Source organism: Metschnikowia bicuspidata (genome assembly GCF_001664035.1).
Source record: "Metschnikowia bicuspidata var. bicuspidata NRRL YB-4993 chromosome Unknown METBIscaffold_9, whole genome shotgun sequence".
Classification (NCBI taxonomy): domain Eukaryota; kingdom Fungi; phylum Ascomycota; class Pichiomycetes; order Serinales; family Metschnikowiaceae; genus Metschnikowia; species Metschnikowia bicuspidata.
The window spans coordinates 70,541-93,292 of NW_017387739.1; the positions used below are offsets into that span (position 1 = coordinate 70,541).

Below are 22,752 nucleotides of genomic sequence, written 5' to 3' on the forward strand. Positions count from 1 at the left end.
TATTATCAATGATATACACGTTGTATCATGGGATTTTCACACCCTTATTCTAACCCTTGAATGTATCCGCATTAACCGGCCCTTTTTCAGTTCGGGATTCACTCAATGGCTTGATCTTCAGAAGTTTCATCCATGAACTGGCGACACGTTAGATGTTGTAAATTTGTCTAACTTTCAATCGGGCAAGCTGCGCTCAATTAACAATCTTTTCACACTGTTACCTTGCGACACAACACATTTGAGACTCACATAATATCGAAGAGCTCTACACTTTATCGTTTCAAAGCTGATTTGGGGCAGGTAATGAATTTCAAGATGATTTGACTCCATATGCACACTCGGAACATGGACTGATGAACAGGCTTGCTAGTTGTCCTCAAATACGTGTAAGCCAAATCCAGTCCAGACATTTTACCTCGGAAGTAGCAGAGGAAAGGCCAGACAGGAGTGCAACTCCCTATTTCCGGAACTCGAGTCAATAAGTAATCAAGTTCTAATGAGCTCAACTGAGCCAAGCGAATTAAAGGTTGTGCACTCTGGAATACAAAAAGTCTACAACTGGGTTTAAAGAAGAACTGATGTGGTGATTGAAAAAGATAACAACGGGTTCACATTTAAGCAGTGGCCTCAGCAGCCTCTGGAGCAGCCTCTGGGGCAGCCTCGACAGCGGCCTCCTTTTGTCTGTAAACGTTGACAGTTGGAGCTGGGACAACCTCATCCTCCTCCTTGTACTCGGAGATCTTGACAGCGTCTGGCAAGGAAGTAGGACCGAACTTGTTCTTGGATGGGTCTCTCATGATCTTGACTCTGATACCCAAGACACCTTGTCTCATCAAGACGTGTCTGATGGCGGAGTCAATGAAGTCCTTGGTTGGTTGACCGGAGTGGATCATGAAACCGTCGGCGTACTTCTGGGACTTGGCTCTGGCAGCTCTCAACTTACCGGAGATGACAACCTCAACACCCTTGGCACCAGCGGCCATGGTAAATCTCAAGACACCGTAAGCGGCTCTTCTGATTGGTAAACCAGACAACAACTTAGCCTTCAAAGCCTCGGCTTGGACGGCAGCAGACAAGGCTCTCTCCTCGACTCTCTCGGCGTAGATGACGATACCCTCTGGGGACAATCTGAATCTCTTGACAATCAAAGAGGTCAACTCGTGGATTCTTCTACCTTGCTCACCCAAGACACCCTGAGTGTTAGAGGCCTTGACAATAACCTCCAACTTGGTTGGGGTCTTTCTGACCTCAACACCGGCGTAACCTTGCTCAGCCAACTCTCTGGTGAAGAACTCGTTCAACTCGGCGAAGAACACACCGTCAGCGACTAACTTTCTCTTCTTGGACAAGATTTGTTGGGCAGACATTTTAAGATAATGGGGGATGGAAAAGAAAGGACTGAGAGCTGAAAAAAATTTTCAATGAAGTTTTTCGTACGTGGGCGCGAAGTTTTTTTTTTGTCAGTGCACACGACCTAGTTTTAGAAACGAGGTGTGCCCATCGCTTGATCACGTGACTAGTGTCACCCGCGTTCTTTTTTGCAGCCATAGCGCCGAGGGAAGGGTGGGCGCCAATTTTACCCGTGGCCCCTGTCACTTGGATACAAGAGCAGGTGTTATTTTGAAGCACACTTTTATGTTTAGACAGTTGAGTACTGCACAGCTGTCTCAGGCTTTCTTCTCTTTGCTCTGATGTATATGTTCCTGGTTGTGGATATTTCATGCACTTACTTCAGCAGTCCGCTGAACCTTAGGTTGGTGACGTAACAGACCACTGTTGTTGGTAAGTGCCACGTAATCATTTCATGTTCCAGAAGATCTTGATGGTTGTAAGTGATGGCTGTAAATTGAGCCTAGAAAAATAATTCCTACCTTGTGATGTGACTCGAAGCACTCTCGATATGAGAACTTAGATGAAGACCAATATGGTACCGTTGAGGGTGCAAAAAATCTTGAAATTGATGGAATGCTATTTGCTTAGTATTGAAAGATTGGGGCTGTCCTTGCAAACTGTATTGCAGAAGAAACTTGGGAGCCATAATTGAAGAACGCGCGGTGAATGCCAGAAGGACCGGTTTAATATGACCTGCGCCAGGCGTCCGTATGTCTATTCGATTTGAATTCTTTTCACATCAGGGCACTGTGGAAAAGTTGAACACATGCCATCATATATTGTGAGATTCTGAAACGAGAATTCACCGGGGTTTTATATGAGGGATTGTAGCTGAAGTAAAGGAACATCCCTGTCTCAGTCATTTCCCAAGAAATTTCGGTTTTCTGGGACGCTCGCTTCATTTCGTATGAAGTCATCCAGTTTGATCTGCTCAAGTGAGACCGTGGAGAATCACACCCGATGAAGTGTACAGGAGAATCAACAGGAACAGAATCTCCCAGAAAAGCCCATTCGCCTGCTTTTTCCGTGGACTTCAACTCGAGCGGTGTTGAAGCTATACAAGGGGCCTTTGGCAAATAGTCGAGCCCGAATAGTTCAGATTAAACATCCAACCTGCTTTTCATAGCTTCCAGCAAAGCCACCAAGTTTGAAAGAGAAAAAAAGAAAGAAAGAGGACACCAGTATCACCTACAGAAGCAGGCTCATGAATCTCCGGCGACGCGTGGAGTCACCTCATGTCTCATCCTCACCAATGTCACGGGCTTATTGGAACCACAGTCAAGCAGACGAAGGCAAAAACATTGCAAATGAATATTCGACCATTATAATATCGACTCTTCCTTTCCTCCGTGAAATCACTGATGCACTGATCCATTCCTTCACCATGTGCACCTTTTTAGAGTCCGGGATCTTTCCTCTACACTACAGCCTACTGACGTCCAAGCATCAATGCAAGAATCCCGCAAAATGCCCTTTCCATGTTTCTCATTTAAATGTTATTTTGTATGAATCAATCCTAAAGCTACGCGCATATCCCATCAAAATCTGTCTCCAACCCATTGCCGAGCAGACTTGAATAACGCAATCCATGGGCCATAGCCCTCCCACTCAGCAGACTCCTTCTTAGGGTACCACGAGTTGGATTCCAATCTGGTGACTCTCTCTGGGTGGGGCATCATCGCCAACACTCTGCCGTTGGCGTTCGCGATACCAGCAACACCCTCTGGAGAACCGTTGGGGTTGAATGGATAGCTTTGAGCGGGCTGGCCGTAGTTGTCGACGTATTTGATGACAGCCTGCTTCTCCGTGTTGAAGAAAGCGTCCTTCACACCATCGTCCTTGAAACTGGCCCTTCCTTCACCATGAGCCACGGCGATGGGCAATTTGGAGCCCTTCATATTCTGCAAGAAAATGGACTTGTTGCTGTCGGAACTCTCGACTTCAACCATGACGAATCTGGCCTCGTACTGCTCACTCAAGTTTCTCTCGAATGAGGGCCAGTTCTCGGTACCAGGAATCAACTCGGCGATTCTGCTGAAGAACTGACAGCCGTTACACGCACCAAAGGCAAAGGTGTCGTCTCTGTCCTGGAAAAACTTCTTGAACTCGTTTCTGGCAATGTCGTTGAACAATACCGACTTAGCCCAGCCAGCTCCGGCACCCAAAACATCACCATATGAGAAGCCACCGCAGGCAGCAATTCCCGTAAAGTCATCCAAAGTGACCCTGCCAGTCAAAATGTCGGACATGTGCACGTCGTAGACGTCGAAGCCGGCTTGACTGAAAGACCAAGCCATCTCCTGCTGCGAGTTGACACCCTGTTCTCTCAAGATGGCGACCTTAGGCTTCTTCTCCAGCACAGGCACCGTGATTTCCTGGGGCTTGAAGGTCAATTGGTACGAAATACCAGGGTCCGCGTCATCCAGAATAGATGCGTACTCCTGGGCACTAGTGGCTGGGTTGTCTCTCATCTTCTGGATGTGGTACGAGGTGTTACTCCACAACTTTTGCAAGTCCGCACGCGTGTTCTCGTACACTGGTGCACCGTTGACCTTGATCGACAAGGCCTGGGCCGTGGTAGGTCTACCAATCACGGAAATGTAAGACTCAGCCACATGGTGGGCGCCCAAAACACCCACAAACTTTTCGAGGTCCGCGGACCGGATCTGGAACACTGCTCCAAGCTCTTCGTTGAACAACTCGGTCAAGACGTCTTCCTTAGACGTCAAGCTCAAGTCCGCACCACACCGACCAGCAAACAACATCTCGCTGACGGTGGTGAACAAACCACCTTCAGAACGGTCGTGGTAGGCCAAGACGTCTACATCACGGTGCAATGCGATCAAGGACTCCAAGAAGTTCTTGAAGAGCTCGTGCGAGTGCACGTTGGGGGCAGAGTCGCCCACCTGCTGGTACACCTGGGCCAACGCAGAGCCGCCCAAGGACTTCTTGACCTGCGCAGCCAAGTCGACGAGCACCAAAACGGTATCCTCGTCAAGTGCCTTCAACTCGGGGGTCCATGTGTTGGATGTGTTAGAGACCGGCGCAAACGCCGTGATGCACAAGGACAATGGTGCCGTGACCTCCTTGTCACCCCACTTCATCTTCAAGGACATAGAGTCCTTGCCCACAGGAATGGCCACGCCCAAGTCTGGGCACAAGTCAAGACCGATAGCCTGAACGGCCTCGTACAACTTGGCGCCCTCGCCAGCATGCGCTGCAGCAGACATCCAGTTGGCCGACAACTTGACCGTGTCGAGTGCAGGAATGTCTGCAGCAAACACGTTGAGCAAGGACTCGGCTACGCACATCTTGGCGGACGCGGCGGCAGAAATAAGTGCCAAGGTGGGCTTCTCACCCATGGCCATGGCCTCCCCAGTGGCCAAGATCGTGTCACCCAACGCTGTGTTGGTCACACCCACGTCAGCCACCGGCACCTGCCAAGGCCCGACCATCTGGTCACGGTCCACTAAGCCCGTGACGAAGCGATCACCAATGGTGATCAAGAAGTTCTTAGAGCCCACGGAGGGGAGTTGTAACACGCGCTCAGCGGCCTGTTGCACGTCCAAGTCAGCAGTAGCGAACGGCTGCAACTGCAAGGGCTGCGTGGTGGCGGTCTTGGACATCTTGGGTGGCTTGCCGAACAACACGGACATGTCCAAGTCAATGGGTGTGGAGTTCAACAAGGAGTCAGACAAGATCAAACGCTTCTCCTCGGTGGCCTCGCCGACCACGGCAAAGGGCGCACGCTCGCGCTCACAGATGGCTTTGAACATGGCCAAGTTCTCGGGCGCAACACCCATCACGTACCGCTCTTGCGACTCGTTACACCAGATTTCCATGGGCGACATGCCAGGCTCCAAGGACAAAATGGAACGGAGCTCGAAGCGGGCGCCCAAGTCGTTGTCGTGCACCAACTCGGGCAACGCGTTGGACAAGCCGCCAGCACCGACATCGTGGATGGACTGAATTGGGTTGCCCTCTTTGCCCAACGAAACACACGCGTCGATGACCTGTTGCGCACGTCTCTGAATCTCCGGGTTGCCTCTTTGCACAGAGGCAAAGTCCAACTCAGCCGAGCCTTCGCCTGAGGACACAGAAGACGCGGCACCGCCGCCCAAACCAATCAACATACACTGGCCACCAAGCACAATAAGTTGCGAGCCTGGTGTGATGCGCGTGTCTTTCAACGCCAAGCCGGGGCGGATGGCACCCATGCCTCCAGCTAACATGATGGGCTTGTGGAAACCACGCACCTCCTTGTCGCCCTGGGCATTCTGCACCTCAGTAGTCAACGTACGGAAGTACCCGTTGATGGCCGGTCTACCAAACTCGTTGTTGAACGCAGCCGAGCCGATGGGGGCTTCGAGCATGATGTCAAGGGCACTTGCAATGTGGTCTGGCTTCCCCACGTCGCGCTCCCAGGGCTGAGGCAATGTGGGGATGTTCAAGTCTGATACGGAGAAGCCCGAGAGTCCGGCCTTCGATTTCGAGCCGCGGCCGACCGCACCCTCGTCACGGATTTCACCTCCAGAACCGGTGGCAGCGCCGGGGAATGGCGACACAGCCGTAGGGTGGTTGTGGGTCTCGACCTTGACCAACGTGAACACGTTCTCGCGGATCGCATGCCACTCCTTCGTCTTAAACTCCGGCGTGAACACATAGCCCATGGGGCCCTCGAAGACAGCCGCATTGTCGGAGTACGCGGAAACCGTGTACTGTGGGTTTTTCTTGTGCGTGTTGCGGATCATCTGGAACAAAGACAAGTCTTTCTTGACACCGTCGATGGTCCAGTCCGCATTGAAGATCTTGTGCCTGCAGTGCTCGGAATTCACCTGCGCAAACATAAACAACTCTACGTCAGTGGGCTTGCGCCCAATCACAGTGTTGAATGCGTGAATCAAGTAGTCGATCTCGCCCTGGTCCAAAGCCAAGCCCAAGTCCTTGTTGGCCTGTACTAACTTGTCGCCGGAGATGTCCACCTCCACCAATGGCTTAGGCAGGTGGTGCGAAAACAAGTCCGTGTACTGTGGCACTTGCTCATTGAGGAACAATACTTGCGTCATCCGGTCAAACACAATGTTCAACAGGCCCGCAGCGTCCGCGCGCAACGTATCTACGAGCGATGTACCCTCTTTGGCGGTAATCAACAACGTCAATCCGCGCTCGATACGCTCGACAAAGTCGCCCAACCCGCAGATGTTGGCAATGTCAGTGGCCTTTGAGGACCATGGGGAAATCGTGCCGGATCTGGGCAAAACTCTGACCAACAACGAGTTGGAGTCAGTCAAAGTGGCAAAACGAGCGTCTTCCACGGCCTCTCCAGTCACTGCGGACAAGTCCTGGAGCGTTTTATTGGTTTCCACGGAGGTGTCGACGGCTTGATCGTACGTGAGCAAAATCTCCAACAATTTCTTCTGCGAGTCCGAGAGTGTCTGCTTCAAGGACACATAGTGCGTGTATGAAGAGGCCACGTTGACAATGGCACCCTGGCAGTCGAATTTTCTCTCCAAGTCCTGGATCAAATAGTTGATTCTGAAAGGAGATAAGGCCGCAGGGCCCGGCAAAACGAGAAAGTTGTCACTCATCTCGACAAAAGTTCAGTGGGAAGTCGTTTCAAACAAAGCAATAGCAAAGATCCAGAAAAGCACAAGCTTTGATTCTTTACTAGAGATATGTTTGTTCTGTGAAGAGAACTGTGCGCTTAGTTAGAGCCAGGAAACAACAATGTTCTAAGAGCTGGAGAACTCTGGAGTCTCGAGATGAGGAAATTAATTAGCGAAGGCCGAGTCAGGCAAATATGCAGGCCGTGCGGTTCGGACTGAGTCACCGTAGATATTCGGGGCTCATAGACCTGTGAGGCACGCCGTTTACAGGTGAGGCTTCGTTCTCCAGTCACTTGCAGAACATCGATACTCTGTGTGGTTAGCTGATTACAAGTTATTTGCATAGTGTGAGTCTTGGTTATGTTCTACAACCTCGCCCGGTGCTCAAGGTGAGTATGCGACAGACTACAGATATACTTGAGTTGCAGTGGATAAGATTTTGGATATTCTGATGTACTTGAATACTTGAAGAACATTAATTGGACACGACCAGCTTCATTTACTCTTCGTGTCGACTGAAATGTCAATGCTTGGGGCTGGCTGCTCGGAGTGTATCCGCACGCCTCTGACTCTCGCCCTCAATTCTACTTATTATTCCACCTCACGGGCAGCATATCTTGACGATTAGGCGCAACACAAAAGGCAGTAAGTTTCAAGTTTATTCAAGAACACGACAACACCCGAATCATATACGAGTCATGATTTAATTTATATAAACTGCAAACAATTTTGCTTCCCCGCCAAACTCCCAATATAGCTCACACGTTTCAGCAATACTGTGGACATACCGCTATCAATTGCCAACAGACACATATGGCATGGACTAGATGACATAATACTCGGAACATGATCAGAATCATCTTATCTTCGATAATCGATCTAACCCATTCACACAATTAATACCGATCAGATATTTCTGGACCTGTACATTGATGCATACATGACCCCAGTGCATCCCGCATCTAGCATTTCCCATATACTATCAGACTCATCCCATCTCATCTCATATCTTATCTACTCAAATGGCTCAAGGAAATCTTAAATTGAAGTCGAAAGGCAAAGGCAGAGTCACAAAGAGACAGAGCAACTTGAGAGCTGCTGCGCCAGTCATCATCAAGCCAAAGAAAGCAGTCGCAAAGCAGGCTTATAACCTCAGAAAGTCTGTGGGCTCTCTGAACGGAACAGAAAAATTGATCTCCAGTAGAGTCGGCCACTTGGAAATCATCAAGGGCTCAAGAAGACAGATTGAACGTGAACAAAAGGAAGCAAAGAAAAAGGCTGCCAAAGAAGCTGCAGGAAAAAAGTGAGTTTTGCACCAGTAATCTTTAGACTTGCGATTATGATTTCCAGTCACGATATTCTCCTGGGGATTCCTCAAAAAACCTTGCTGTCGGGAGAAATAAGCAAGCTGGTCACTTGTGATCCTTATTTGATGACTCAAAGCGAAAATATGGTTAGCGCGACGCAGACAAACTTGGATCGAGAGGTCGAGCATTTAGAGCCCGAGCATTTAGAGCCCGTGGTGATGCTTCCTGAACTCACGGCTCTTGACCCAGATTTGGTGGTCGAAGAGTTTAAACGGGAGAGGCTGAAGAAAAGACTTTAAATAATGCAAGGAGAAGCAGTTTGCGGCTTACTTTGTACTCTTAAGATGTTAATTTATATTGGATTGTTTATTTTCACAGCATATATGTAAATTTAGTTATTCCAGGGTTCATTGTTCAATTTTTTCCGAATACGAATTACTGTTGGGTCTAATGTGGAATCGTTCTGACTGGTGCTTCTTGGGCTTCCAACTCTAGGTTCTGCCTTTTCATGATTTTCTCTTGAGACATGACGTAGCTGATGATCAATCCGGCAAAGAGCACAGTGAGCGATGTCAATAAAGCATTGATCGGAATTGGGTTCAGGCGGAAAGTCGTATGGGTGATTCTGTCCATGACCTGCTGGAGAATATTGCAGATTCCCGAAAAACAAATGATCGTGCCATAAATAGTGCCAAATGTCTCGAAGCCAAACACCTTGGCACAAAAATCAGACACTGCCGTGTAGTAAAACGGTCTATATAGCACCATCAAAATAATCCCCAAGTATGTCGCAGGAATCCATGATAAACAGCCGCACACACCAACAACAATGGAGATTATCGACAAGAGCCATAACACGTGAAGCGTCGTCAAGTTGTCAAGCAAAAGACCAATAAACGGGATGGCACAGAGTCCCCCAAGTGGCAAGGCTAGATCGAAAAACTCGTTGATAACAATCGCTGTCTCCTCGCTACCGTATAAGTATGATTCTTGGGACCGGATTGTGGCCACAAAAAAATTGATTCGGAGCATCTGGATGGTGGTGAACACGGTCATCAATATGAACCACGGCGATTTCAATTGGTCCATGACAGAAAATCCGTGCATGACACCAAAAACACCGCCCGTGGACTCGAACAATTTGTCTTCGGCCTCACGCTCGTACACGGATTTCACTGAGTTTCTCGAGATCGTAGAGTCACGTCTGCTGGCTTCAAGTCGGGTGAACGAGTCGAGTCTTTCTGAGCCTCTCCTGTTAAACGATCCAAACGACGCTCTTTTCATTAGCAAAGATGTGGTCTCAGACATGTTTGGTTGAGCAAAAACAACTGCCTCCTCCGGCAGATCTCTGTCCACTGGAAGGAGCAAGTCCTTGTTGAGAGGTTTGCCTGTCTCGTCGATTGCAGTTTCGGCAATGCGGGCCAACGTACCCACAGTTTTGTATGAGTCTGCCGGCATGATTATGAGTTGGCACAAGAAAATGAATATCGGTACGGCCAAGTAGTAGAAGAAGAAAGTCAGCATCGAGAGCTGGAACCAGTTGGCATAGATGAGTCTGTAGATGAGAAATAGCGCGGAGGATGAGTCAAATGCACCAGTCAAGAGCGCCAAAATTAGCCCAGAGTTCTTGGGGAAACTGTTGGCCAATTGGAAGCACGAAATAAACACAAAAGGGCCTCCCAAGGCGAGCAACGTGTAACCACACAAGTATCCATCGAAAAGCGAGATGGATTTGGCCAAAGAAAGCACGGCGGCACCCAAAAAAATGATCAAGGATCCAAGAACACCAGTAACCTTCGGCCCGTACGAGTCCAAGAGCGAGCCGACAGGCAAAGCCGAGATATTGGTCACCATGCAAGCTACCGTGAACAAGAAATTGAGAGCCAAATCCTGCTCGTCACATGGCAAAACCTTGCCAAGCAGTTGCTCAGAAAAGCCCTTCGTTGCTTCAAGATTGCACTTATCCAGATACACGCCTTCATTGATGAGCACGGGCTTAAGGGCAGCAAAACCAAAAACAGGACCTGCTGCTAGCAAGCACCAAACAATCAGACAAGAGACTTGGGCCACCTTGCGGCCTCGAGAAACTTCAGTCATTGCACGGGTATTCGATGACTGGAATATTTTTAATCACCGAGAGTAATGTGGGGGAAAAAAAGAAAATAGCGATTTGAAAAAAAAGCAGGCTCCACCAGTTGCTATATAGTGAAGAACTTTAAATGATGTTCTCATTGCAGGATGTCGGAATATCCCGACGCGACTGAAAAGTCCGGGGTTCGCGATAAGAGATATCGCTTTGAGCACCACTAACCGAAAATATAGCATTTCTATCAGTTATTTTACTCGAGATTTCGAATACTGTAGGTCCGTTTAGGCGATGACTACAATTCTGACAGCTGTTCGGCGAACATCGAGAGATGGGACACCTTCTGAACGGCTGTGACCTATTCTCTCGGGCACGTGATCTGGTATTCAAGTCCATCTCCGCCGGCGACCGGCCCGATCCGACTGAGGTGCAAATTTTCATGTTCGAGATCATGCATACTCGCTTTTTTGAAAAAAGCCCCATTTTCCGGTGTGCGCTAGCTCACAACTTGTAGTATGCCACATATAATTATGTTGGCGACAGGAGGAAGAAAAGAACAACGGAACGGTATGGGGGATAAATAAATATATGAGAAATTACAACACGAGATTTCACACAGTGTCAGTATCTTTTTATGCCTTAAATACAAGAGATCAAAGACACATAGGAATAGCTTCCCTTTTGGAAATTCTACTGGTAATCTTGCATTCATTCACGCTTCAATCTTGAGTGTTCAGATCTCACAATTCACGAAGTTCGAGAGTTACATCAAGAAAAAAGGGAGGGTGGATTATCACATAATGGACATCCTTGCTCAATTATCAAAAGATAGTATGCTGCTGCATATGTATTGGAACACACACAACTCTGCCTGTGGAGCGTTGGGAAATTTTCACCATTCTTGTAGACAATCTTGTTTTTCTAGACGATCAATCTAAGAGATTTGGTTGATTTCGATCCATGGGTTTTCGAAACAATGAGCCCCCATCATATCAGATTCTTATGAAAATCTTGGGTGACGCATTTTTAGCCTCTTCGAAGGCAAATGATGTAAGCCTTTTATGAATTTTGGATTGAGAGGACTCGTCCAATCAAAGATAATTTGGATGTGAATTGTAGGTTAATGTACTACTTTCGCCATCACTTACCTGGACGGAAATTACTACCAATACCACAAAAGGTGGACGAGACTTCCAGATCACATCTCTGGGTCATGCTCTGTAAGTATGGCCACAGCTGCTTTTCCACAGACTGTATGACACAGTCGGATTTAACAGGCCCAACCTTAAGGTGCTTTGTAATGTATTTGACTTTCGAAAGAATTCAATAATAGCGATGTGCTTGAAAAGGGTTCGCCAATTGCAAGAATATTCTCTTGGATCTAAAGAGCCCAGAGTCATGTTTGTCATGGCCTGGAACTCAGTCCAAAAATTCCCAAGAAGAACAATCGACCTTGGCACTCTTCTTTTAATGCCGAATTGGTCTCTGTATTTCGAACCGAAAAGTTGCCGGTCGGAAGGTGAGCTCACTCCGCTACTTTATCATATTTGGGGGTACTGATCGCCAGCGTATTCACGTCTTCTCTCTTCAAAATGGCGAGTACACATGATCAATTTCCTTGTATGTGCTTGTTGCTCTTGAGACCTTTTGCTGGATATGGTGCACCGTGATCACAACAGCATTTATCACGGCAAACGCACCGATACCAATGACTATACGCACCCCAAGAAGATCCAAAGGTGACTTGCTTTCTTTGGTTTCTTCGCTGTCGTCTCTTCTGTAAATATTGCCACTGGCTAGGTCGGCTGAATCAGATTGAACTCTGAAGAGACTGGCCATGGTACCATGGCAGAATAGAAGATAAAGGCCGAATATCACAGCCATTGCGATGGCAAGTGGCACATAGCTCTTTCTTGCGTCCTTTTGGGTTGCCTCTTTCATCAGATGTCTTGTTGTGTGAATTGGGCTGGGTGAAAGGGAATTTCTTGACGTTGTCTCATTTTTATTTTTAGACGCTATATTTACAAGACTGCCCAATTGAGCATATATAGTGCGTGACGATGGATGCGCTGCATGTACTACTGGCTTTCAATGTATGGTAGATTCACTGGTCTTTAAAATGTACTTTCGAATCAGCCGTACTGTTATTCCTGCCTGGACATATTCATACAGAAGATGTATTGAATTTACTGATTTTGAGTTCGTAGATGGCCGTGCTAGAGGACTGTCTAAATAAGGCGACTCATGAGTCTGTCCCCTCCTCTCGTGTTTGATGACTTCACACCGACAATCCAAATATTGCAATTATAGCTAGTTCCGTTTCTAGAAGATTCAAGCTACACAAGCAATAGAAAACATTCTATCTAACTTATACTTGAGTGATTAAAGACTTCATCTTGAGCTTCCAGGAGATTCTCAAAATTTCGAAAGCCGCTAAATTTTCGCACCCAGAGATTTCCGTGCGAGACCTTTTCAATGTGGCCTGTACCTGACGTCACTATGCTATTCAGAGCAGGCACGTTGGAAGACACTCTAACTGGTAAGGGAATGTTCATCGAGAATTATCCAAATCACTGAGCCAGCGAAACTCTACAGCTCTTATTCCACTGCCATAAAGCCTTAAATCAAAATAAATTAAATCAAGCGGGAAACTTTTTTCCCCAAAAAAACTTGCTAATCGCATCCGCGGAATCCTTTGGAATTCTGTGCGTCCTTTAGTAAGCAGCCAAGGTGTTTTGGGTGCAAGGCGCCTCCACAGGTGCAAACCATTCTCCGCTGGTCCCATATATAAATCGACCAGTAATTCCCTCCAATGTGTGAAGTCATCCATTCTAAGAAAATATAAAACAACTTTTTCTCCAACCAAATATCCTCCTCTGCAATGGTCTCTAAAATCATCCTCGAAACCCCTCCAACTAAAGAAGTCAACTTGACATGGGGCCAAAACGACTCCACTTTCAAAATCGTTGATACAGAACTCCCAGATGTCAAGGACGGCGAGTTAAGAATCAAGGCTTTGTATCTTTCAAACGATCCTACGCAGAGATTGTGGATCTCCGCTGGCCAAGACCCCAAGAGACAATACATGCCTCCCATCTTGAAGGGAGATGCCATCAGAACATTAGGTTTGGGTGAAGTTCTCGAGTCCAAGTCCGACAAATACGTGAAGGGCGATGTTATCAGCGGAGTTTTCCACTGGGGAGACGAGATCATTATTCCTGAGGCTAGCGTCAGTGCCAAGGTTGACAAATCGCTTCCTTATGAATGGTACTTGTCTGCTATCGGTCTCACTGGATTGACCGCATACTTCGGGTTGCAAAAGGTCGGCCAGTTCAAGGAAGGCCAAACCGTGCTTGTTTCTGCTGCTTCCGGTGCCACGGGCTCGATGGTTGTTCAGCTCGCGAAGCACTTCTTCAAGGCATCCAAGGTTGTCGGTATTGCCGGTTCTGACGAAAAGTGTAAATGGGTTGAGTCTTTGGGCGCTGACCTCTGTGTCAACTACAGAGACGCTGACTACAAGAAGAAAATTGATGACTTTATCGGTGACGAGCACTTCGACGTCTACTTTGACAACGTTGGCGGTGATATGTTGGACTACGCATTGAAGCGTACCAAGAGATACGGTCGTATCATTGCCTGTGGTGCTATTTCTGGATACAACGATGTATCCAAGATGGATGTCAGTGCATGGGTCGAGATTATTAGCAACCGTTTGACTGTGCAAGGTTTCATTGTTTTCGACTTCTTCTCTGAGTTCCCCCAAGCTGTCGAAGATATCGTTGCCGTCATCAAGAGCGGAAAAGTCACCGTAGAAGAAGGTGTCCACATCGAGGATGTGTCCAAATTCGAAAACCCTCTCGAGAAGGTTCCAGAAGTGTGGTTCAAGTTGTTCAGTGAAGATAAACCAAGAGGAAAATTGTTGACCAAGTTGGTCTAGGTTTTGATAAGCCTCCCGAACATCATCTAGAGATATGCTACCGTCTAATAGAATCCGAATTAATGAATGATAAATAAAGTTTTCTCGTAAATGGACGAGTACGACAGTACTTTTGCAATCATGTTTTTGAAATCATTCGAAACACAGCTGCAGAAAGGGCTCCAACGATTTGAGAACGACTAGCGACAGCTGTCTCGTATTATTAGGGGCCCGTCTGTTTGTGTTTTGTTGAACTTACACCTTGCAATCCGAATTATTTGTTGCGAGGTTGTTAAGATCTCGCGTTCCATCTATTGATTCACGAGCCCCCCGCTGTCAAAATGCTGCTTGAAAGACTCATTGAAGACTTTTTTTTCTGAACTACAATTTTCATGGTTCCCAATATACTGCCCTTAGTTTTAGTGCTGACGAAAACCAATTACTAAGAAATACCCTGGCCACTGGCCCTCACAGTTCCGAAAAACGCGAGTACGCCATGTCAGTACTCATTTTCATCATACCAGTATTATATGAAGTTTACCGGCACCACATTTGATTCTTTTGCAATGCATGCTGTATTATGCAGAAAATCACATCATATATTCATACCGTGTGGATGGCAAGCTCTGCATGCTCCTTGCGAATCCGTGCTGATGCCTGAACTCACATGGTCAGATGACCCTGGTCACGTGACATTCTCAATGGGGCAGAGCTTCGTGCATCCAATTTTTCGATGATGGCTAGCCATCAACTTCACTCCACACAAAAACGCATCAAAAATGTCGGGTATCTTGTTTGAAGACATGTTTGTGATTGACTCTGTCGATCAGGCACGGTACAATAAGGTCAGCCGTATCGAGGGCCAGTCGTCCACTTCCCAAGAAGTGAAGATCACATTGGACATCAACAGTGAGTTGTTCCCTGTGAAAGACAACGATTCGTTGACAATCACATTGGCCTCCTCTTTGGGTAATGAGTCTTCCATGATGACCTCAAATGGCTCATGGAGACCGCCTAAGCGTGGCGACCGCTCGTTGGCAGATGACTACGATTATGTAATGTACGGCACAGTATACAAGTTTGAAGAAAGCTCGGAAAACGACAAGATGGCCGTATACATCTCTTTTGGTGGGTTGTTGATGCGTTTGGAGGGTGGCTACCGCTCGTTGTCGAACTTAAAACAGGAAAACGCATACATTTTGATCCGTCATTACAAGGACAACTAATGGACGGGGTCTGTACTATAGATAAGAAACGAATAAAAGTAATAGCAGATTACGGAACGCAATGCTTGGCTGTAGTAAGGGCGTGGTACAGCGGTAATGTGATAGAGGATTATTGAAGAGATTGCAAGAGCGGACCACGAAAACTGAGCCGCAGAACGGACAAAGTGAATCAGCTTTAATACCAGCGGTTTGCCCACATAGCTTGCCAAGGTCAAACCCGTTCTCTTACGTTTGATTCTTTGTTCGTTTTTTTTTTTGTGCTCATGTCATATTTCTCAGCTAACGATGTAACTGTTACAACGCTTCGGCATCCTCCAAAATGGTTCGCACCTCACCGTTCGAACAACTCATTGTTCGCATCACTTATTACTTCCACATGAACGAGACAGATACACGTATGTCAGTTTCCGGCGTTTCTCTCAGTCAGAAATTTCTTTAGGGACCTCTTCCATATCAACGAAGTTTCTTTTTTCCTCTTTCCCGAACTCCAGAGCCCATTACTGACCTTTAGCTGATGCCTTGCTACAACAAGTGCCGCTCATTCGGAACCCAGCTTTCCAGCCTCCAAGACCAATCACGCTAAATACTGACTACGCTAAATTATTAGCAACCATTCCTGGAAGTGTCATGCCTCCAAAAGCAGCAATATCCCGTGAAGAACTACAAGCTTGGACTACTGATTTAGAGGCCGTAGAAAGAAATGATTTGAACATGGAAGCGCGAGATAAAGATATTGCGGTATACAAAGAGTGGCTTGTAAAAGTTCAGAGGAAAGTGGCACCTGGATTCGACTACGAGATAATGACACCCACCAAGAATGGTGATCAGGAATGAGGGGCATTCTCTGCCTTGAATTGTTAGTTCAAAGGAGATTTGCCATTTTGCTTTTTCACAAAGCTAGACTAGCTTCTCCAAAAGACGAACTTGCTGGACAAGCATAATCTTAATTTGAGTCTAGAATATCATCGATCCCTGGAGTGATATGGGCCAGTCCCTAGAACGACGCATGTGATGTGAGCACATCAGGCGTAGAGTACAGCAAAGGTGGTGCTGGAAGGAAAAAAATATGACACCCGTTTTAAATAGCCCATTAATTTGAAATGAATGATAAACCAGCGAAATTTTTTTTTGGACCGGGAAATACGAAGTCTTGCACCTTCATGTATAATATTCAGAGTCTGACCTAGCCACCGCCAGATTCCATCTCCACGATTTTCGCATCGAAATACAATCATCTATCCTATGTACTTTTTCTAACTTTTGGACACACACAAGATGCTCAATTTAACGGGCATAAATAGGCGGATGCTACGATTGGTGGCTCTTCTTATTGCCTTGGGGCTATGCATTGCACTCGGTCTACAGTCTTCTCGAAGTTCTCCGAAAGATACTTCCATCGAGGCAGCCGAAAATTTTGATATTGTGAAAGCACGCAGGAGTTTTCGGGCTCCGGCTTTCCATAACTGGCCAGAAGAGCATCCAGACGTGGCAAAAAATAGCGCCAAGTTTTGGAAAAGGCTTTTGGATACGCCAGTATCTCAGCTTGTGAGCCCACGTTCTAATTTCGATTCTGAGCCTCGAATTTACAAGCAGTCAAAGTGGATAATTCAAGCGAAAAAAAAACTCAGGAGAACTCTCCACGATCAAGGGTTAAGAATCAACGATGGTCATACAGAAAGATTACTTCATGAATTCCGAAAGGAGTCAATGTTGGTCAGCCTGCTCGAACAGTATTTTGTTGACCACGTGCGTAATCTCAGAATCTTTGGGAAGTATATTTCCACAATCTCAGCTCCACCTGAATTCAGAAGCAAAAAGTCAAAAGCCGTGATTCAGTACCTCTTTCCGTGGCTCAAAAGCGATGATCGAATTTTTGAAGAGCTTCTCGTCACCAAGGCAAATGGCAATGGGATTCTAATAACCATTCTTAGTGACTCAAAAATAAGCACGCAAATCAACCGAGTGGCAAGGTTGATCCGAGTGCTTCGAGTCCAGGGAAACAAGCTACCAATTCAGATTGCTTTCGCGGGTAGTAAAACTATATCACAGGAAAGGCTTGACTTGCTTACAAAGGCAGCAGAGTCCGACATAAACGGATATCTAACGGATGAAAATACAGTGGATCTCAACATAGTTTACGCCAAACAGACGATAACCTTCCTTAATGTGAATCAGTTTATTGGAGAAGGCGTCGTCGTCACCGACAATCTTATATATTCTCTCGCAGTGATATTCAGCGATTTTGAGAATCTTGTGGTTCTACTCCCACAGACAATCCCCATGACAACAAACTTAACCTCACTTTTTGACAGCAAAAAATTTCAGAGTCAGGGAATGTTGTTTTTCAAAGATCGCCCTCTGCTTGATTCCAAACCGAATCCATTCCCTCCAGGCTTCTTTGAAGTCAACGAGCTAGTGAACAAATTCGCAGCTGTGGATCCTAAAGAATCTCTAATTTTTGGTTTCAAGTCGCCAATCAAGACACACACGAACCGTGTCACCGAATATGGGTTCCAACGTCTATTGGACCCGTCTATGGCGGTCTTCAACAAACAAAAGTCCTTACTGGGTCTTTTTCTAAGCAGTGTGTTTCCATTTCACTCGATTCTTAAGCCCAAGTACGACATCTCCAATCGCTTCAACCCGGAGCTTCTTTGGTTGGGTCAGGAATTGGCAGGCACTTGTGATTATGTACATTTCAACAGATTCTATGCTTCTGCGCCTGGCGTTCTCACTCCAATTGAAAATCGCCCTGCTGAGTCGTATGCTGAAGAACTCTGCTCGAGCTCTTGGTCTCAGATTTCTGGCGATAATGAAAGTTTGCTCTATGTGACCTCACACCAGCTCGAGAACCGAAAAATACCACAGTTTGTAGCAGCTGTACAAGAAAAACTCACTACTACAAATGTCATCGGATTTGGAGAAGTTGAGAGCGATGATTCCTTGGCCCAGCAAACTGTGAGTAAAAACATCATGTACATACGAGATGTACTCCAGCCCATTCCTGTCGAAAAACCGCTTATCAATAAAGAGGGCCAGCCATTTTTGCCGGTCAAGCACGTGAGTGACTTTGGCACAGTCAACGATTACTGGTGCTCTTACGATGTCGTTGGCAGTGTTAGCGAAGGTAACCGAGGTCTTGTTTACAAACACAAGAAAAAAGATATAGAGAGGTTTCTCAAGTATTTGAACATGTGGCTCCTGGATCCGGAGCCAGGGTACAACTTATAAAATAGCGCGTTTGCTTAGCACGGAATAGTGACGCATGTTATGCAAATGAACGCTAGCGAAATACATAAAAAAGCCTGAGCAACCCGTCACATTACAAATGTCTTAAACTCGAGTCTGCGGTTCCGCTTAAAAGCTGAAAAAAGTTCCATAATATACAAAAACAATCGTCACAGACAGGATTCGAACCTGCGCAGGCAATGCCCAACACCTGAACCGCTTGATAGCAGGGTGTCGCCTTAACCACTCGGCCACTGTAACTTGATGTGTGTTGAATTAATTTTGTCATTATATACAACTACACAGAAATATGATCGTCATATCTAAAGGGTGGATTAAGGCCTGGCTTATCGTTTTCATTCGAGTACTTCATTCTCCTCCCAAAAGGAAGAAAATTCTGAATTGGGATTCAAATCAGTAAGAGGACTGATTAAAAGATTGGCAACCTGATGAAATCAACGTGTATTTGCTACTGGTGACTTTTAGTGAGCTTAAAACTCTGTTCTTTCAAAAAAACAAAAACTTTGCTTCAGCATATCTCCGAATATTATGTACAGGTCGTTCATACTACTGAACCAACCTTGGAAAAACTATGACAAGGTGAAATAAGTGTGAATTATGTTCACTAAAATAATATACTTAACGATCCTTATGTGTGCTCAAAAGGAGAATACTCTTGAGGTAAAGAGAAATTATTTTGATTTTCCTTCAAGCTTTGTTGGTCCTGAAATAAAGCCTCATTAAGTTAGGTGAGGCGAGCACAGCTAATATTGAAAACATTTCAAGAGCTTGAATTCATTTCGTGTGTAAGTCGTTCGGAAGTTCATTTCTTACATATCATAGGGACCTGAGTCTTTTTCTTTCTGAGTTTGCAACGCTATGAATCCAAGTTTTTCTTTCTGCCCCTAAATTATGATGGTGTATGCAGCTTCACGTTCTTTTACTCATTACAGCAAAATCCGATTCAAATATGTTTTTTGCTAACAAAATTGAAAAAATCTGAAAATTTTATTTGACTTCAAATATTCATTGAATCTATTCTGTACTTCACTGCCCATATTCGGACACAAGGCATGTTTTTTGAGTCATTCCAAGCTTCAATGTATTCTAATTTTGTTTCCTTAATCAAATAGAGTTCACTAGGACTCTAAGTTTTTTAAACAAACTTCAGGAGACGACCTATAACATAAAGGCTTGGAGGCTCAAATGTTGATATCACAGGAGGAGTGTTCAGCAGCTTGAAGTTGTTGATCTTGTTGGAAATTTTTTGGATTTTTTAACAATTTCAACTACAAGTCATTGGTTCGTCATTTCTTTCAAGGTCATAATCGTGCATTGTGGCTCAATAAATTTCCTTGAATCGATAGATCATATTAGGGGAAACCAAACAGCTACTTTTTGTCTTAAAACGTTTCTTCTTCGGCAGTACCTGATGTACTTATTACTGAGTTCAAAAACCAATAAGAGATCACTTCACTACCTTGACACTTTAACATTCGTTTTTCGTACCCATTTTTCAAAAGTTCTTTTCACTCAGGTTTTAATGGAAATGATAGGCTCTCAGTATCGAAAATAAAGTCACGACCAATGGCGATTGAATATGAATTGTTCCATATTTCAGGTTACAAAGGCCTTTGAATGTTTCACATCCCTTGTTGTGAAACCTCATATGACTCAAACGCATGCCATTATCTTTCAGCGAAAATCTTCGCATGATTGTATATGCTTCATTACACTTTCATCTGATTTTTTGCTCCTCAATTTAGTCACCAGTGTTCATGCCTGGACTATACTTTGGCCTTTTTGAAACTCTGGCATAAGAAATCACTTCATCACGTTATCAGTCAAAGCTCACATACTTTTCGGAAGATGAGGACACTGAGTCTTTCTCATGTTAGAATGCATTTTAAATATCACAATGTATGTTTTTCGAAGAATCATGTGGGCCTGCATCTCTATTTTTTTTTTTTTTGACTGATTCATATGATCAGTTTTTCCATTCATTTGCACTTGTGCCACCATCTTAGAATGCTCTTTTAATGCAAACGTAGAGATGCCGAATAGTTCGTAAAACAATATTTCCCCCCTCCCCCCTCACTTCTTTTTTCCAAAAAATCAAAAGTATTCATTTTAAGAGAAAAGTGACATCGATTCTATACCTGAGGATTGTTGATAGACTTTCATTTGGCAATCTTCAGTCTCAATATGCAGCGGCATCGTGATTTATGAACTTCTAGCGGCGCACCCTTTACTTCATTTGTTTGAAGAGACGAATGTGTATGATAAATATATATAGAGACCTGTAAAAAGCCAGCAACGCACCTACAAAAACAATTCATCAGATCTTGCGCAAGTATGAAGAAGGCTCAGGTTCAGAACAAATGATTTTTAAAAGTAAAAATAATGACTCCGGCGTGATTCGAACACGCGCATCTTACGATAACAGAACTTGAGTCTGCCGCCTTAGACCGCTCGGCCACAGAGCCTCTCATGAACTAAAATGCTCCTTACCTTTTATCATTTAACAAGTTATATCTGAATGAAGAAACTAAATAGCTTTATTTTCATTTCAATTATGCCACAAAAAAAAATAAAGTTGCTTTAATTTGCCCGAGGCCCTCCAGTTACATTCTTTATTATGACTAACGTTTTTTATATATATTCGTTATATAGTTTTGCCCCTTTAATCAGATGAATCTACCAAAAAAATGTTTTTTTTTTAAAAAAAAAAAAACTTTTACTGAAGTGAGGGCGATCAATCGCTGGCGAAAATTTTGGAAAGTATCATACAAACAAGAGTGGTTGGTACAATAAGATCTCACATCCATCCATCTATTCAATCACCGCTCCTATATTCACATTCATGATAATGAAGATGTGGCGTCAATATTCGAATGCAAGTTGTGCTTGAAATGCTGTTATAGCTATCAGAAGCTAACCCACATCTACAATGAGAAAGAGATTACGCATTTCTGGTGACGAAAGGTCGGCTTTCAAGCTCCAATGCACTCAAGGGAGATGCTAGCTTCTTTTAAGACTTCCTTTGAAATTCCAGAAACCTTAGTTGGTTTGTTAAAGTCGTTTGCAGGGCTTATTTGCTTAGGGACCAGGAGGTATTTTTTCTTGTTGGATTCATCTGATTAAAGGAGCAAACCTATATCAATATTATATATAAAAAACCTTCAAACAAGTGTCAGACCTCGGCCCGTCCCCTTTCGTGAGTCACGTCCTGGACAGTCCTCATGGCACGTATCTGTTTACGTATTGGATATTACGTCATCGACTCCTAGGATAGGTCTCCTGTAGTAGTCGCTTCAACTCAGATGGTTGCAGCGGACTCAAGGAGCCCATAGTCTTCCAAAGGGGATTTTTGAAGATATTTTTCTTTTAAAAGTTGCAACACAACTCCCTATTCGCATTGTAAAGCCCTTGTTGCTTCTTGTGTTCATTGACTCGGACGGTACTATTTGTTTATAAATCTTTCAAAACTTTAAAATCACCGAGTCCGATATGGTGTAACGGCTAGCACAGGACGCTCTCACCGTCCAGACCGGGGTTCGACTCCCCGTATCGGAGGTCTCTTTTTTCTTTTAGGAAAATGATTACTTTTTTTGCCTACTCTGGAATTCTAATATATTGTAAATTTTGCTTTCCCTATAAAGATAGCAAATTAATATTTTAAGGCACAGGCGTGTATGTAGTTACCACATGCTAACAATACTATATATAAACTTATGACCAATTGTGATTCTGCCTCTCCGAAATACCTTATTGCTTCGAAATTGCTGTCGCGGTTTTTTTTTTTTCAAGCGTTCAGCCCGTAGTGAAAAATCCAAAGAGCCAATTCTGCGGGTCGCCTGCTAGTGAGGCAAATAGAATTAAACTTCAAAAACAGCAGCAAAGTTGGCCTGAATATCAACAGCAATATATGGGTTCGAAAAAAAATCATACCTTCTATGTATATGCGCTGGTAATCATACCTGGCAAAATA

General features: G+C 45.0%; 8 protein-coding genes and 3 non-coding genes across 11 annotated transcripts; 6 read left to right on the forward strand and 5 right to left on the reverse strand.

Moving 5' to 3' along the window:
• Positions 1-472: 472 nt before the first annotated feature.
• RPS3 (40S ribosomal protein uS3) lies at positions 473-1,467 on the reverse strand. Its single transcript, XM_018855177.1, has 2 exons — positions 669-1,467; positions 473-635 (listed from the first exon to the last, which is right to left on the reverse strand). The coding sequence occupies exons 1-2, from the start codon at positions 1,365-1,367 to the stop codon at positions 615-617; spliced, it is 720 nt and encodes a 239-aa protein (XP_018709360.1). The 5' UTR covers positions 1,368-1,467; the 3' UTR covers positions 473-614.
• A 1,385-nt stretch (positions 1,468-2,852) lies between these two features.
• On the reverse strand, positions 2,853-7,133 carry ADE6 (phosphoribosylformylglycinamidine synthase). The gene has a single exon (XM_018856388.1). It carries the CDS (start codon positions 6,978-6,980, stop codon positions 2,931-2,933), a length of 4,050 nt encoding a protein of 1,349 aa, XP_018709361.1. The 5' UTR covers positions 6,981-7,133; the 3' UTR covers positions 2,853-2,930.
• Positions 7,134-8,020: 887 nt separating this feature from the next.
• METBIDRAFT_61599 (uncharacterized protein) lies at positions 8,021-8,275 on the forward strand (the record flags this gene model as incomplete). Its single annotated transcript, XM_018858318.1, has 1 exon — positions 8,021-8,275. A coding segment is annotated over one exon (255 nt), but the record flags the coding sequence as incomplete, so codon positions are not given.
• Positions 8,276-8,752: 477 nt separating this feature from the next.
• On the reverse strand, positions 8,753-10,402 carry METBIDRAFT_80079 (uncharacterized protein; the record flags this gene model as incomplete). Its single annotated transcript, XM_018859168.1, has 1 exon — positions 8,753-10,402. The coding sequence occupies one exon, from the start codon at positions 10,400-10,402 to the stop codon at positions 8,753-8,755; it is 1,650 nt and encodes a 549-aa protein (XP_018709363.1).
• Positions 10,403-13,272: 2,870 nt separating this feature from the next.
• Positions 13,273-14,328, forward strand: METBIDRAFT_47740 (MDR family NADP-dependent oxidoreductase; the record flags this gene model as incomplete). The annotated part of the gene is made up of 1 exon (XM_018858213.1): positions 13,273-14,328. The coding sequence occupies one exon, from the start codon at positions 13,273-13,275 to the stop codon at positions 14,326-14,328; it is 1,056 nt and encodes a 351-aa protein (XP_018709364.1).
• Positions 14,329-15,086: 758 nt separating this feature from the next.
• On the forward strand, positions 15,087-15,533 carry RPB8 (DNA-directed RNA polymerase core subunit; the record flags this gene model as incomplete). The annotated part of the gene is made up of 1 exon (XM_018854442.1): positions 15,087-15,533. The coding sequence occupies one exon, from the start codon at positions 15,087-15,089 to the stop codon at positions 15,531-15,533; it is 447 nt and encodes a 148-aa protein (XP_018709365.1).
• Positions 15,534-15,693: 160 nt separating this feature from the next.
• MVB12 (Mvb12p) lies at positions 15,694-16,588 on the forward strand. The gene is made up of 2 exons (XM_018855178.1): positions 15,694-15,928; positions 16,045-16,588. Exons 1-2 carry the CDS (start codon positions 15,853-15,855, stop codon positions 16,365-16,367), a joined length of 399 nt encoding a protein of 132 aa, XP_018709366.1. The 5' UTR covers positions 15,694-15,852; the 3' UTR covers positions 16,368-16,588.
• Positions 16,589-16,808: 220 nt separating this feature from the next.
• Positions 16,809-18,764, forward strand: MNT4 (Mnt4p; the record flags this gene model as incomplete). Its single annotated transcript, XM_018859169.1, has 2 exons — positions 16,809-17,078; positions 17,109-18,764. 2 exons carry the CDS (start codon positions 16,809-16,811, stop codon positions 18,762-18,764), a joined length of 1,926 nt encoding a protein of 641 aa, XP_018709367.1.
• Positions 18,765-18,929: 165 nt separating this feature from the next.
• On the reverse strand, positions 18,930-19,022 carry METBIDRAFT_t250. The gene has a single exon. It is a non-coding gene; the product is annotated as a tRNA-Ser (tRNA).
• Positions 19,023-21,165: 2,143 nt separating this feature from the next.
• METBIDRAFT_t249 lies at positions 21,166-21,247 on the reverse strand. The gene has a single exon. It is a non-coding gene; the product is annotated as a tRNA-Leu (tRNA).
• A 1,018-nt stretch (positions 21,248-22,265) lies between these two features.
• METBIDRAFT_t244 lies at positions 22,266-22,337 on the forward strand. The gene has a single exon. It is a non-coding gene; the product is annotated as a tRNA-Glu (tRNA).
• Positions 22,338-22,752: the final 415 nt, after the last annotated feature.